Source organism: Lonchura striata, chromosome 1 (assembly GCF_046129695.1).
Source record: "Lonchura striata isolate bLonStr1 chromosome 1, bLonStr1.mat, whole genome shotgun sequence".
Taxonomy (NCBI): Eukaryota; Metazoa; Chordata; class Aves; order Passeriformes; family Estrildidae; genus Lonchura; species Lonchura striata.
In genome coordinates this window covers 115,985,040-115,998,684 of record NC_134603.1, presented here as the reverse complement: position 1 = coordinate 115,998,684, position 13,645 = coordinate 115,985,040, and the positions used below count along the sequence as shown (strand labels likewise).

Here is a 13,645-nt window from a genome sequence, read left to right as displayed (position 1 = left end):
TGTAAATCTCAACTTCAGCCAATTTAAATCAGAGGGTTTTCTTTCCCAAAGTCTTGCACAATTCCTGCCTCTTCTGTAACACTGACAACAGAAATCAAAAGCAAGGAAGTAAAAAAAGCTGCTATTCCAAAAAGCATACTAATTCATCATCAAGAGGAAAAAGAACCACACTTACACACTGGGGTTCAGTGCTTCTGTAATGAAACGAGCCACTAATGAGTAATAATCTATTCCAGCATACAGCTGATTGAAAAATCTCGGATGATCTGGAAATACAGATGAAAAACAAGTGACAGAATATACCAGAAAAGGAAATACATCGCATTCCCTCTCAGCTGAGCTGATCATTGCAAACCACAATTAACTCAATTCTCTCCATATTCTCTGGATTTGCTGTCCTTTCCTAAAGTTAGACATTCCTTCGAAAGTAAATTTAGTAAATACTTTCGAACTTCAAAACATGTATTGAGAAATGCAAGTGGTGTACAGAATAGTTGTGAGTTGTTTACAAGTTTTATAAAGCAAAAAATAAAAGGGATCGACAATTGATTACACATAGTGCCTTTAAACAGTGGTTTTGAGAAGCTACAGTCAATGTTCAGCCAAATTTTTCTAAGCTGTAGAATACAGGATCCCAAGCAGCTGCACCTTTTCTCCCACCAGAGTTTCAACACAGAGAGACAGGCAGTCTAACAGCTTGGAAAATTCTGCTGCACCCTTGAATGAGAAGTTAAGAGAATTTATTTACCCTCCTTTAAGCACTGAGATACAACTAATTTTGACAAAATTCTATGTTACTGCTGACTATAAAAACAACTCCATTCAACAGTGGAGTCACCACCTAAATTTTAATCCATAGCACACAGCATTTTTACATGCAAAACCTGGTAAACAGTATGGCTCCATTTATACTATAATTGGGGCTTCAATAAATGTCTGTACTCAAAGACTATTTGCACAGCATATTTTTATATACAACATCCTTTCTAAAGTGACATATTATAATCTAAAGGCAATTTGCAAAAGATAAACAGAACCTCTTCCACTAACTCAGTCATTATATCTGCATATTATTAGTACACTACCCCTGCAGATAACTATCACTACTCTTCTGTGGTTTTCAAAAGCATAAGTTCCCTCTCAAAATTATTTTACAGTTTTACTCTGCAGCAGCAGTGATTGAAGCAGGGAATGCAGCCCAGAAATGCACAACAAACTATATAAAATGTCTTTCTTACTTAACAAAATACAGCCTAAGCCGTACATCTGAAATCCTGAGCTACCGATTCACAGTGTTATTTCCTGAACAGATGTTGTTCATCCCTTTTTACCAAGATTGAATTACCCTGCACATGCTGCAGAAAGGTTAGCTATAGAGCTCATCCTGCAGAGCTGTGGTGTACTGCCTCTGAAACACTGCAGGCTCTCTTCTCATGGTGTCTGGAACAGGAATTACTGCCTATCAGCAAATTAACCTACAAGACTATTGCTCAAATAGAACAATAATAAATGGAGAGCAATCATCACTAAGAACATGTGCGGGCAATGACGGTGACTCCAAATCTCATCACTCAGACAGCAGGAAATCATAGAAAAAGGTCTTTCTCCTGCCTGTTCTGCTAGACTTATATCATTTGTCTACATGACTTTCCCAAGACTTCAAAATGACAGACTATCATTAATGCAAATGGCATTATGTTCATTACTTTTTGATTATTTTGCCATTATTACGTATATTAGTCAAACCTTTGGTGACCAGAATTCAGTCAAACTGTTTGCACCTTGTATAGGCAAGAGGGAAACAAACATTCACACTCCCAGTTCCCTGAAAGGTGACAGGTTTGTAAGCATTATCCCGTCTAAGTTAGCATGTGCTTAAAATCCCAAACCTACTGGTTTTGACGCTGTATTTTATAACATCACGGCAGAGCTGCAGGACCTTCTGATGACATTCTCCGGTGTCCCTCATTTCCAGGTCAAGAATCTGCTTAAGCTTTTCAGGGGCTTGCCATTCACAGACCTAGTGATGGGGAGCAGGGCAGACACCATCAGTGAACAGCTTAGCCAGGAGCAAGAGGTACAAAGTAATCATTTCCTTCAGCTCTGTTTTCACAAAACTCCCCATGGCAGGGCAGCGTGCCACCAGAAAATATATCCAGTAAGCTGGACCTCATGGGATGTTGGTTTTATCATGTCTCAGGCAACACTCAGCCATAAACTTTAGAGTGGGAAATGCTGAAAGGCAGAAAAGAAAGAAGCCTGCAGCTCAAATTCTGTCCTTAGCTAAGGATTTGTAATCACAGCATTTTCAGCTGCTGTTCTGCCAGGGGGTGGGAGGAAGCAGTGCATGCCCAAAGGCAAGCATGGTTTATTTGCAGGACCTCTTCCCATACAGCCTCTTAAGCAGGTTCTGCAGAACCCGCAGCAATCTTATAATGCTGTCCTTTCACAATGGTACCACAGCTACTTTCCTCCTTCTCCAACACCAGTCCCTCTGAAGAGAAAACAACTCAACCCCACTCCAAACATTAAAAACATGTCATTTGTGATCTCAAAGAAAATGACCTTTGTATTCTGAGATTTTTTTTTTTTAAATCATCATTTTCTGGCAGATATGTATGCTAACTATGTTATTGGAAGGTTTTATAACACATTCTTTATTAATTTGTAAGGCTGTATCTTATCTTGAAGCCAAGCACAGACTAGAAGCAATTTTGAGGCTACTAAGAGTACGATAAAATAGAGCTTATAAAAAATTGATTTATTGTTCATTATCTTCACTACAAGGTCTCAACAACTCTTTATGGCTTTACCTTTTCTGTCACATCATCTGCTTTCTGGACAACTTCTTCCATTATAATCTTACAAGCATCTTCCACAAACTTCTCTCCTGCTTTTGAGTCCATTATTGGACCATTTAGAATGACCCCATCCACCAAAACAGCATTCTTCTTCTGGAGCATCTCCTGCTTGCAAACACCAACTGTAAGAGAAATAACTCATCATTAAAGCAAGGATAAATAAATAACAAACTAAAAAAATATTCTTTCACTGCTAGAGATTTAGTCAACTTAAGAAAAACTCACATGGACTTTTTACCCATACAAAAATCCTAGATTTTAGTGGAAGAACTTTAGAGACAAAAAAAAAAAAAAACCCACCAAAAAAAACAACCTAAACAAAAACCACATAACTTCAAATATAGACTTATTCTGTAGACAATAATAGCCTACTTGTATTGTATCTACTGCTTTCTCTAACATACGAAAGCATGCAAGAGACCTTCCAATCACAGAGGAAAATACAGTTCTGGCTTAGAACATGTTACAGCTGTACAAATAGAAATACAGTGAAAGATAATGGGCATTTTTCTTAACTGAAAATGTTTCCCTCCACAAGCCATCCCTCTGCTTCCACTTTTTCATGAAATAACTTTCAGCTTTGTTTCCTGTATCTTTATACTTCTTCCCACCAGCCAGTCCTCTTGCTCAGTCTTCTGCATTCTTTGCAGAGTGCTTCACTGACCCACACTCCATGAAAATAAAACATTTCAATGTCACATACCTGCACTTCTTTTGTCCCTTATCCCATTAAGTGCCCTCAGTCACCAATTACAATAATCTGCTGGGCAAATTATCTTGTTTATTCCTTTCTCCAGTGATGATCTCTTCCCCCCTCCCTCACCGTCACCCAGGAGACGCACTCTGCTGTTGTGCACCATGAACACATTTTTACTTCTACCTTTGCATTACCCCTGAGAGCTCATCCAAGATGCTTGTAAGACACTGGCCAACAGTGGCAGCTATGTATCACTTTCATGTATTGATTTCTTATGGCAAGATCAGGACTCCAGTTTTCACCAGCATGAGGATGAAGATGAAATTGAGACATTTGGAGATATCGAGGGAATAGATATTTGAAACAGTATCACACTGAAAGAAGTGGTAACTACTGTAGCCAAATTATCTGGGTTACAGGCAGTATCTGTTCACTGATCCTGCTTTAGAAAATATGAGGTCTATGGAGCCAGGCAGCACTGCCACCATGTGTTGTCTTCATTTATAAAGAGGATGGAGCAAGGCTGGAGCGTATGGATAAAGTTCTGTGCCCAAAACAGCTTTATCTTATTGCTTTACTTTTTGCTCCACTTACAAAGTAGAGAAGACAGGTGGGTCTTTCACAGGTCTAAACAACAGAATTTCCAGAGGACTGCCAAGCACTGCATTCTGACACATTCATCATGCTTATCATAATTACAGCTCCTCATGCACAGGAGGGCATAGAAGAACAACAATGCTGCTTAGAAATGTGCATCACTTCAAGGTCCATTGATTGAAAGAAACCCTGCTAATCCCATGATCTTTTATTTTCTGGTGACTCAGAGAAGTTATTCAGTTCACTTTGACTTATCAGGAGAGATATAACAAACAAGATAAAATTTTAACATGAGATGGGACCTCACACTTCTCATAATGCTGCCAACAAAAATAACACACACACACACCCACACACACACCCCTTTCTGAAATTACTTATATTTTTAATCCAAATGAGCAGCATACTAATTTTTTCTGAACACAGTAGCCTTCAGCCCATTGGTATAGGAAAGGCATAAATGTTCCTACTGGACAGATGGAGAACAAGCAGGCAAACAGTATTAAATCTTCAACAGGCAAAGAGGTAAAATCACAGATATCAAAAATGTCAATTCTCATTAAGCTTTCCAGCACACCACAGCAGAGTCTCTGTAAAGAAACTGCAGCTTTGAAAAAGCTTTGAAAAAGTCTTAGATGTTTATCTCTGGAAACACAAGCTAGTAGGTCAACTTTATAAGATTTAAAACCCTGGGTATTACCAGGAAATGGAAGGCATCAGGGTTTTGGGCAGAGAGAACAGAGACTAATTTTGTGTTGAGACTGACTTAGTTATTTGATGCATAAATAGCTGCCATAAGTACTATTCAGAGTTTAACATAAATACAAAAAAGGATTTCAACCTAAACATCACCTGGAGAGTCTATGATCTCTATGTATGCCAAAGGTGTTTTGTTTCTATGAAAAATAGGACAGGATCTAAAAAAAAAAAAAAAACAACTATGTGGGAGATTAATATCAATTGCAGAGCACAGATATTGATACTTCCTTTTGTTGCAAGCAGAATAGATGACAGATCAAGAGAGCTCACTAAATTCTTTTTTTGTTTGGGGTATTTTTGTTGTTATTTTTTGGTGGATTGGTTTGGGGTTTTTTTTGTTTGGTTTTTTTTTGTTTTTTTTTTTTTTTGTTCTCCTTCAAACTCTCTGCTAGAAGCAGAGTTGTGAAAAAGATTTCTATTTGTAACACACTTAACCCTATTCCTGTCATTTTTGCATGGAGATAAGATAATAGTATTTCCATGACTTTACAATGATCCTTTTTACAGGAATTCTGCAACAGCAGAACTTTATATTACTTTTTCTACCAGGTCTTTAGGGAACTGAGTCATAGGTCTGACAGCTTCCTGGCTAACGCTGGTTTGTTCATCTCTACACACAGTTTTGCAGTCTCCCTAGGATGCTTTGTGGGTCTTGAAGAAGAAGATTTGACCTGGAAAATGGGTGATGGTCTACCCCTAATCCTCATATCTGTTTCAGATCTTGAGCACAGTCTATGCAAGAAAAGTAAAGCATAGAGGTCAAAAAGAAGAGATGGAAGACAGACTTCATTTCAACAGCATTTCACCTGTGTAAAGCTCCAGCAAAGAGTTTGTAACTCTGCTCATATTTTATTCATGGAATAATACTCCTTGCAATTATTTACCAGTTCCTCAATAATATTTTTGGTTATCACTTTTAATTTCAATCTGAATTTGTTGCAAATTCTGCCCTGGAATATATACCACAAGATCATTACCTGAAATTAGCAGAAACAATTACTTCACAATCAGGTGTTAAATCAAGCCCCAAGCACAAATATTTTTCTGAGACAGTCTTCAAGTTTCAGAAACCACTGCTGGATACACTCTTCTCGTCCCTCATGATCTTTCTGCAATTGATGATACTTAATCTTCTACTTGTAATTGTCTGACTTCTGGAGTTCTTAAGAGATGACCAAACCCTTCCCTATCAAAAAATTTATGTGTGCATTCTGGACTGCAGGTAAACTCTGAAGAGGAAAACTAAGTAGATGATACACATCTGAAATTCCATAGTAATTTTTCTTTTTATCACATTTTTCAAAAGAGGCCAATAATCAATTTATTATCCTTTAGGTAGATGAATCTCCAGAAAGATTCCAGGTTCAATTTCTATATCACAATGAAATAGATGCCTTTAACACATTCTCAGAGCTCAGCATCCAAGTTAAGAAATGCATACTATGCTGATGATACATATTGTGTCTTATAAAAAAAAAAATTATTCATCAAATGCTCACATTACTCTCCAAAAATTTTGGGCCTTTTATATATCTATCTCAGATCCATCTGACTGCACTAAAGGAACATCCCTTTCTTTGAAATGGGAAAGCCCACTTCATAGAAAGAGCATCTTGCCACATACACTTCTTTTTATTTCTGTTTTCAAATATGATAGGGAAACCACTTAGAGATGTGACTGTAATAAATATGTTCTTTCCTATTTGAGAATACAGAAACATACTCTGAAGCAGACACAGAAAACAGACTTCCAGAAAATACATCAAATACAATTTCAGCCAAACAGCTCCAGGCTTGAAACAGAAATAAAAATTTAGCAAATAGAAGTGCTTTAACACAGAGATTAAGAATTACTGACTGTTTAAGATATTTTTCTGCAAAAGAGAAGACTCAATTCTGCTCCAGTTGAAGCCAATTGGGCATTCAGCCACTGGGTTCAGCAGCAGCAAAATCAAGCACATAATTCTCATATTTCATTCTGAAAGAAATATTCTATTACAGAAGCCTAAGTATTTCCAACCAGCATTTCATTTTTATGATCAATATTATTTTCCCAGCAGCAAACATAAATTAATTGGACTTGGAATAATGTACAGAAAAAAAAAAATAAACATTTTTTCAGATGTTTCTATATCTTTATATAAGTACTATATATATTTTAAAAGCTTCATCTGTTTCCATACTTGACTGCTAAATCCTTGCACTAAAAAAAGAAACTGAAGCATTGTATTTGGCCCATTCTAACAATATCTGGGAGAGTAGCATGAAATGATCAAAAAGATTTACTGCTTCCAAGGCAAATGAGGAAATAGAAGGGGGTTCTTGTGAAAGAGTAGCTTGTGCTTGAATGCCAGAGCCAAATCCTGTTCAGTTTATACTGTATTAGCACCACTGACTATTCAAGGGATTGCAAAAAGCTGGCTTTGACCAAAGGCCTATTTCTACTTTGTAACAAATGCAGCAGTAATTTCCAGCATTAATCAGGAAAAAAAATTAAATTTCTCATTCTGTTGGATCTAGTAATGGGTCTTCTTTTAGTGTGTCCAGCAAAGGAAAGTAAGTGCCTTCAGCATCAAGACTCCACTCCACCATGTTTAATGAATTACTGTGGTGCCATATCACGTATCAAAGCATTAAAACACATACTTGTCCCACACTCTGCAGCTATTTGAGTCCCTTGGTATAAACAATCTTTAAAGCCACTTCTGTTTCTTTAATCACTGCTTTCTGTACATATGAATAAAGTAAGGCCACTCCAGTCCTAGAGCAAAAATATATTGTTTCTTCATAAACTGATTTCCCTGGTCTGTCGCCAAGTAAAAGACTCACAGTTTTCTTAAAATCCAGTATATAAAATTACTTGTTGTCCTGGAAAAGCTATCCATATGAAAAAAAGGAGCTGGCATGTGTGTGGTAGGGCTTATGCAATTCCTCCTATATTACATTGCAATTCCTCCTATATTACATATTCTTGTTTTGCAGATTTACAGGCCAGGCCTGTGGATAGAGAACAAGTTGGATGCTTCCCCTCAGAAGGTCTGCAACAGCCACCCCCACACAGGAATCCTCTGACTGTGAAAAGGCAAATGTGACCTTTATAGAGAAGGACCCAAGGAAAACAAAAGTGCTTGTGTCTGGGCTCCAAAACCTCTGAATAGACTCATTGAGCTCACTGCTAGCACCAAACAGTAACAGCACTACAAATGGGCCCTATTCTCCATCCCACACCTGAATTCCCTTTCCTAAAGGAAAGGTTGGGAGAATAAAATGAGCAGAGAAGACCCAGAGATGAATATCTGACAGGGAATATGAGGACCATGCTAGGACAGAGGTCCTGCTTTCAGAGGTATTTACTGAGTTCTGAGGAGGGACTCTTTCTAGCTGATGCTCACAACATGTCATGGATTTGGGCAGGAAATCCTGGGCAGGATTTGCTTAAAAAAAAAAAAAAAAAAAAAAAAAAAGTAAAAGTTAAAATATAAGATTCAGTCTTTTTTTTTTTGCAGCCAGTCCTCAGGAACTGATGTCAATTTTTCATAACAACTCTGCAATGCCCTAACCAATAAGTGCGGGAATGATTTGTGCTGTAACATTTCCAATTAGGAAGAAAGGCTGTGGAGAATCAGAATTCACCTTGCTGCAAAACTGAGAAATGGCAAATGCCAACTATGAAATGGAAATCCCAACTCCCTGACCCCAGTGAGATTCTTTCTCACATGTTCTAACACTTAACATCTGCTAACAGTATAGGATGTATCTGAGAAACAAAACTCTTTTCATTTTAATTAAAAGTTGTGTGTTGATGATGAACATCTGAAGAACGTTCCTTTTTCAGTGGAAAAGTGACTGAATCTGCAACATTCAATCAAAGCACTGTTCATGTATAGAAAAGTTAACTTTAGAAGGCTGAGTTCAAACAGAAATGATGAATACAAGTGTGACCCGCATAGAACATGCAGAATCCCTGAGACTTTTATGGTCCAGTGGAAAAAAAAAAAGATTACATGAAACCACAAATAGTTTTTTATCCAAATGGAAGTTCTGTAGCTTGTTTTAAATGTAAGAACTATATTTTTAATCATAATATTAAATCAACTTTTAGCTCCAGTCTTTCAAAAATCAACTAAGAAGGCAGTAATTTACTAAAACTCAGTTTTAAGGGATTCAGTGCAAAAAAAAGTGCAGAAATAGATGAAAAGTCTAAACTTCATTTTAGGAAGTTTTACCTGCTCATTCAAGTTACAGTCAAAACAAGTCTTTTCCTCTCACTTTTTCATACCATAAACACTTCCATATTTTCTGCTTCCCACAAAGGATTTCCGATTGCTGTTCAACAACTCATGTCCACAGCATAACTCTGAGATATGCTCTTATTTACTAACATGGGGAAGCTAGTGCATAGCTAAACAGGATGTAACTTTCCAGACCACTAGGCTCTCTGAACTAGTTCCTACATAGATATTCATAATTTATTAGCCTATCAGTTCAATGTAAAAGTAGTTTAAAGTAGCTCAATGCACTTTCAAGGAGCAAGTTGCCTTGCCCAGGCTATTATAACACTGCTGGTCACATCAGCAGAGATCAGTCACACAGATGAGGGATACAGGGGGCTCTGTACATACCATTTCAAGTTGTGCCTGCAGTGGGTTTACTACCTCATTTTGGGAAAACGCTCCTGAGCTGCAAGAGGCCAGGCTGCTGCATGGCATTGGCAGATACCAGCAGAAGACTCTAGAAGTCCTTTTCAAGAGCATTAGTCTGGATGGTGCCTGGTGGAAGCACAGATCTGATCCTACGGTGCATGCTAGGGCTCAGAAATGGAAAGCTGAAAGAGACCCAAACAGAGCCACTGCACATCTGACTGCACACAGATCTTCCACTTCTCCTCTATCAGAGGCAGAAAATGGATACCTTATTTTGTTTGCAGTTTGTTTGGACCATGCCAAAACTTAAATCAGTCATTTGACCTCAGCATTAGCACTGCAACCAAATACCAGGTACATACAGCATCTGTCACTTGCTCTTTCCCCTTCAGGCTGGTGCCAGAGCTTTTTAACATGATATATTGGCCCCAAACAGGGCTCAATAATCCCTGAACAATGGAGTAGGGCTGCTTGCAAAACTTTAGTTTAAGCAGCTCAATGAGACCCTGCAAGCTGTCTTGCAGTGTAACCAGCAGAGGGATGCCAAGCCACTTAAAGACAAGTTTTCTTGTAGAAACCCTGACCTTTGCCAATGGACAAGGTCATATTTATAAGGCTTTTCAGCATACATAAGATGAGATGTGACAAAAGGCAGAGAGAGCTAAGCTTTAGAGACACAAGCATTTCCAAGTTATCTAGATTTAACAAACTACCTCACAGAGTCATGGCTACTTAGCTGACAAAAGACAAAAGGTGGTCAGTAAGAACCACCTTTCTCACGACATTCATGGGACTGAAAAGCTGCTGGTCCAGTGGCTTTTACTTTGAAAGACAATTCAATTTGCTGACACTTGACAAGTTTTCCATTATAAAAATAGAGATCACATATACTCAAGAAATAGTAGCAGAGATGGACATACATACATCTGAATCAGGTCAAATACACCTCTTATTACCCTTAGATAAGGTCTGACAATAATTATCCGCAGAAACAACCACTACTGACATGCTACAAGGCAACAAAAATTTGCTTTTTCAATTTATTATACCCTCATTGCCATGTATAAATGCCAGTAATGCTAAAATAAAATTACTTGTGTGCACAGATGGGAGAACAAAAGAGAGGAAGTGGTCCACAATTAGACATGTCCTGATGAGTATCCTGGACTCATCAATGCTTTACCAACAAGTACCTCCTATAACCTCTGCAGTTTGTGACACAAGACAAAGATAAAAGGCCATAAGAAATCTAACTTCTGATTTCTGCAAAGTTTGAATAGGTAGTTTTCATAAACGTCTGGGATGAGCATAAAAAACTCAGATGCGACCACAGAGCAGGAGGAAGTCAGAAATACAGACATGTACTTCAATGTGTCCATTTTTTCTGTCTTGGACACATAGTAAATGCTTATGCAAATATAAATGATCTTTAAAGAAGCAGGCAGCTTAAAATAGTCAAGAGCAGGGAAATTAAGGCAAACTAAGTCTAAACTATTTAATAGGCAATAATAGCTGAATCAGTATGCAAGAAGATCTCATAATGCATTAAAAAAGTGACAATTCTTGGTTGCATAAGTGACAGTTTAAAAGATGCCCTAATCAAGAAAGAAAAGTTATTTATTGAACTTCTCAAATGTCAAATTAAGCTTCTTCACTAAATGTTCATTAACTGCCAAGGAAATTCTTATTAATTTTAAAGCACCATGAATGCACTCACACAGAATGGCTTTATTTGATGCATGCTTCATTTCTTGCAAAATGATGTCTCCCTTCCTTTGATGAAGTGATATTAGAAAAGATCCAAGTACCTCTTTTATCAGATCAGATTTTAAGACACAGGAGAGATCCAGTCCCCCTGCTCTGACTAAAATACTAACATGAGTGTCACATTACCAGTGCCTTAAAGTCTCCCTAACTCCCAGGGTGTTTTACCATGCTTCACATTACAGCTGCTTGAGATGGCAGCATGGCAACACCTTACACAAAATGTTTGCCAGCTCATCTCCCCAGTCTGTTGGTGGCATAAAACCACCCCATTCATACCAAACACACACTGAGCCACCAGCAATTCAGAAGTTTAAAGGCAGAATATGGCACAAATGCTGGCTGCTCCCTTCCCCTTGTGATTGCCAGCTCTGACTCTGTTGATGAGCTAGCAGCCTGCTTGAAACTCTGCTTAGCACACTCAAATTTATGCCCCACAAGAAAACAGCTGACCTATTTTTTCTTTATCCAAATACAGAATTTGCCAAACTTTCTCCATGCCAAATCAACCTTGGAAAATTACCCTGATGTCAAATGACTCAAGTATATATGCAGTGAAGATCCCTTTCTGCAGATAGGAGTAGGAATTTCCAGTTTAGCCCCTTCTCATTAATGGAATTTTGCTTTCTTTTGTGTGAATGGAAGCATAGCCAAAAAAAAAAAATCTCTTACTCATCCATGCATAGTCATTAAGGTTTCCCTTGTGGACAGTGGTGATGTCTGAGAGAAATTAGGCTCAACTATCAATCAGCAAGATGAAATTCAAATGGTCACTTTCAGATACATTGAGGGGATTTAAAAGAGAAAAGGAAAAAAACCAAATGAACAACAAGGAAAAGAACCCAGAGTGTCACCCCTCAGAGTGCTCCCACTGTGCTCACCACAGCAGCTTCTGCAAGTGTTAACTCTCTGCACATTCAAGTCTCCAGTCTACTTTGCCAGCTGTGCAAAGCAAACACAATGCTAGTGTTGCAATAGGCAGGTGCCTTCAGCCTCTCTCCCAGATGCTTTTCAACAGGACTTTAAAAGATAAGAGCCCATAATATCAGAAAGGATATCGGAAATGTACTGAAAGGAGAACTGCACTGATCAGCCCAGAAGGTGTAGTTTTAACAATGGACTCACATTTGCTTATGAAAATAATTTAAAAAAAAAATAAATCAGCAGACAGCAAAGTTTTACAACCTCAAGAACCACAGAGCCAAATTTCTACAATAACTTGAGCTTCTAGAGAAGGCTACAATGTAGCCTAACCTCATTCACCCGATAGAACCTGGCAGAAAAAACAGCAAATCACCAAAGACAAAGGAGAGGTCTGTGAGAATAAAAGATTCCTCATGAGAGGGAAAGTGCAAAGAAATAACAGATGCTACTCATTAATAAGGTAGAGAGACTGGAAAACATGAAGCAACAAAGGTGGAGATCACATTACCATTAGACACATTCTGCCTTACCAGCACAAGCCAATGGTTTTGGGAGGAAATTAGGAAGGAAATTAGGACTTTTGGTAGCATACAACAGGCAGAATTTTAACAAGGACACTACCACCCAGCTAAACCACCAGGATCTCAGTCTTAGTGATTGCTGGCAGCGTATCTATGGGGTTGTTTTGACAGAGGATATAAATATAAGCTGCATCTGAAGCAAATTACTTTGAGAGCTGCTGTTATTCATACAGTACAGCCCCTGCTACTCACATAGTACAGCTGTCCTTACAGTACAGCCTGAAACTACTACAGACACCAGAACATATTTACTACATACTAAAACTGCCATGCAACTTTACAATGCTTATTCAATTTACATCAAATAAAGAAAAAAATTGATTATGCAGTTTTCTTTCAAAAATATTATTTTGTTAAGAGGCTTTTTAAACAATATAGCGTTAATAATTTGGATCGCACATGAATGTAAGAAGAGACTGTTTCATCCATTATTAGAATAAAATATAAAAGAAACTTATTAGGTCCCAAGACGTTTTTAACAGTTTTCATAAGAAAGTCACAACTTGAGATAAGAAATTCTTATCAAAAATATTGATCTTGTGGAAGAGAGCCATCTGCAAACACTTTTACTATTTTCTGACTTAGCAATCAGCTTCCATTCACAACATCAAGGATTTCCTCCTTTCTTAACCTTGCAAATTTAATCTCTGCATTTTCTAAGCTCCTCCGGCAGTGTCATTATTGTATTAGCCATAGTTCATCCACATAGTATTGTAATGTCTAATACTGGTATGCAAATTTTAATACCATCCCAACTTTTATAAATATATGGTCAATGTTCACTTTTCATTAATGATGCAAGGCCTTCCTCTTCATGCG

The 13,645-nt window shown here is 37.8% G+C and overlaps 1 protein-coding gene across 1 annotated transcript in view; it reads right to left on the bottom strand.

Annotated features, from left to right (window-relative positions):
• The window catches only part of GADL1 (glutamate decarboxylase like 1), an 81,717-nt gene that overhangs the window by 67,454 nt on the left and 618 nt on the right, over nucleotides 1–13,645 (bottom strand). The window contains exons 2-4 of the mRNA XM_021525866.2: nucleotides 2,814–2,983; nucleotides 1,894–2,020; nucleotides 176–266 (exon numbers count right to left, since the gene is read on the bottom strand). Of these exons, the coding sequence (XP_021381541.1) occupies nucleotides 176–266; nucleotides 1,894–2,020; nucleotides 2,814–2,983 (388 nt within the window). The remainder of the gene's footprint in view (nucleotides 1–175; nucleotides 267–1,893; nucleotides 2,021–2,813; nucleotides 2,984–13,645) is intronic.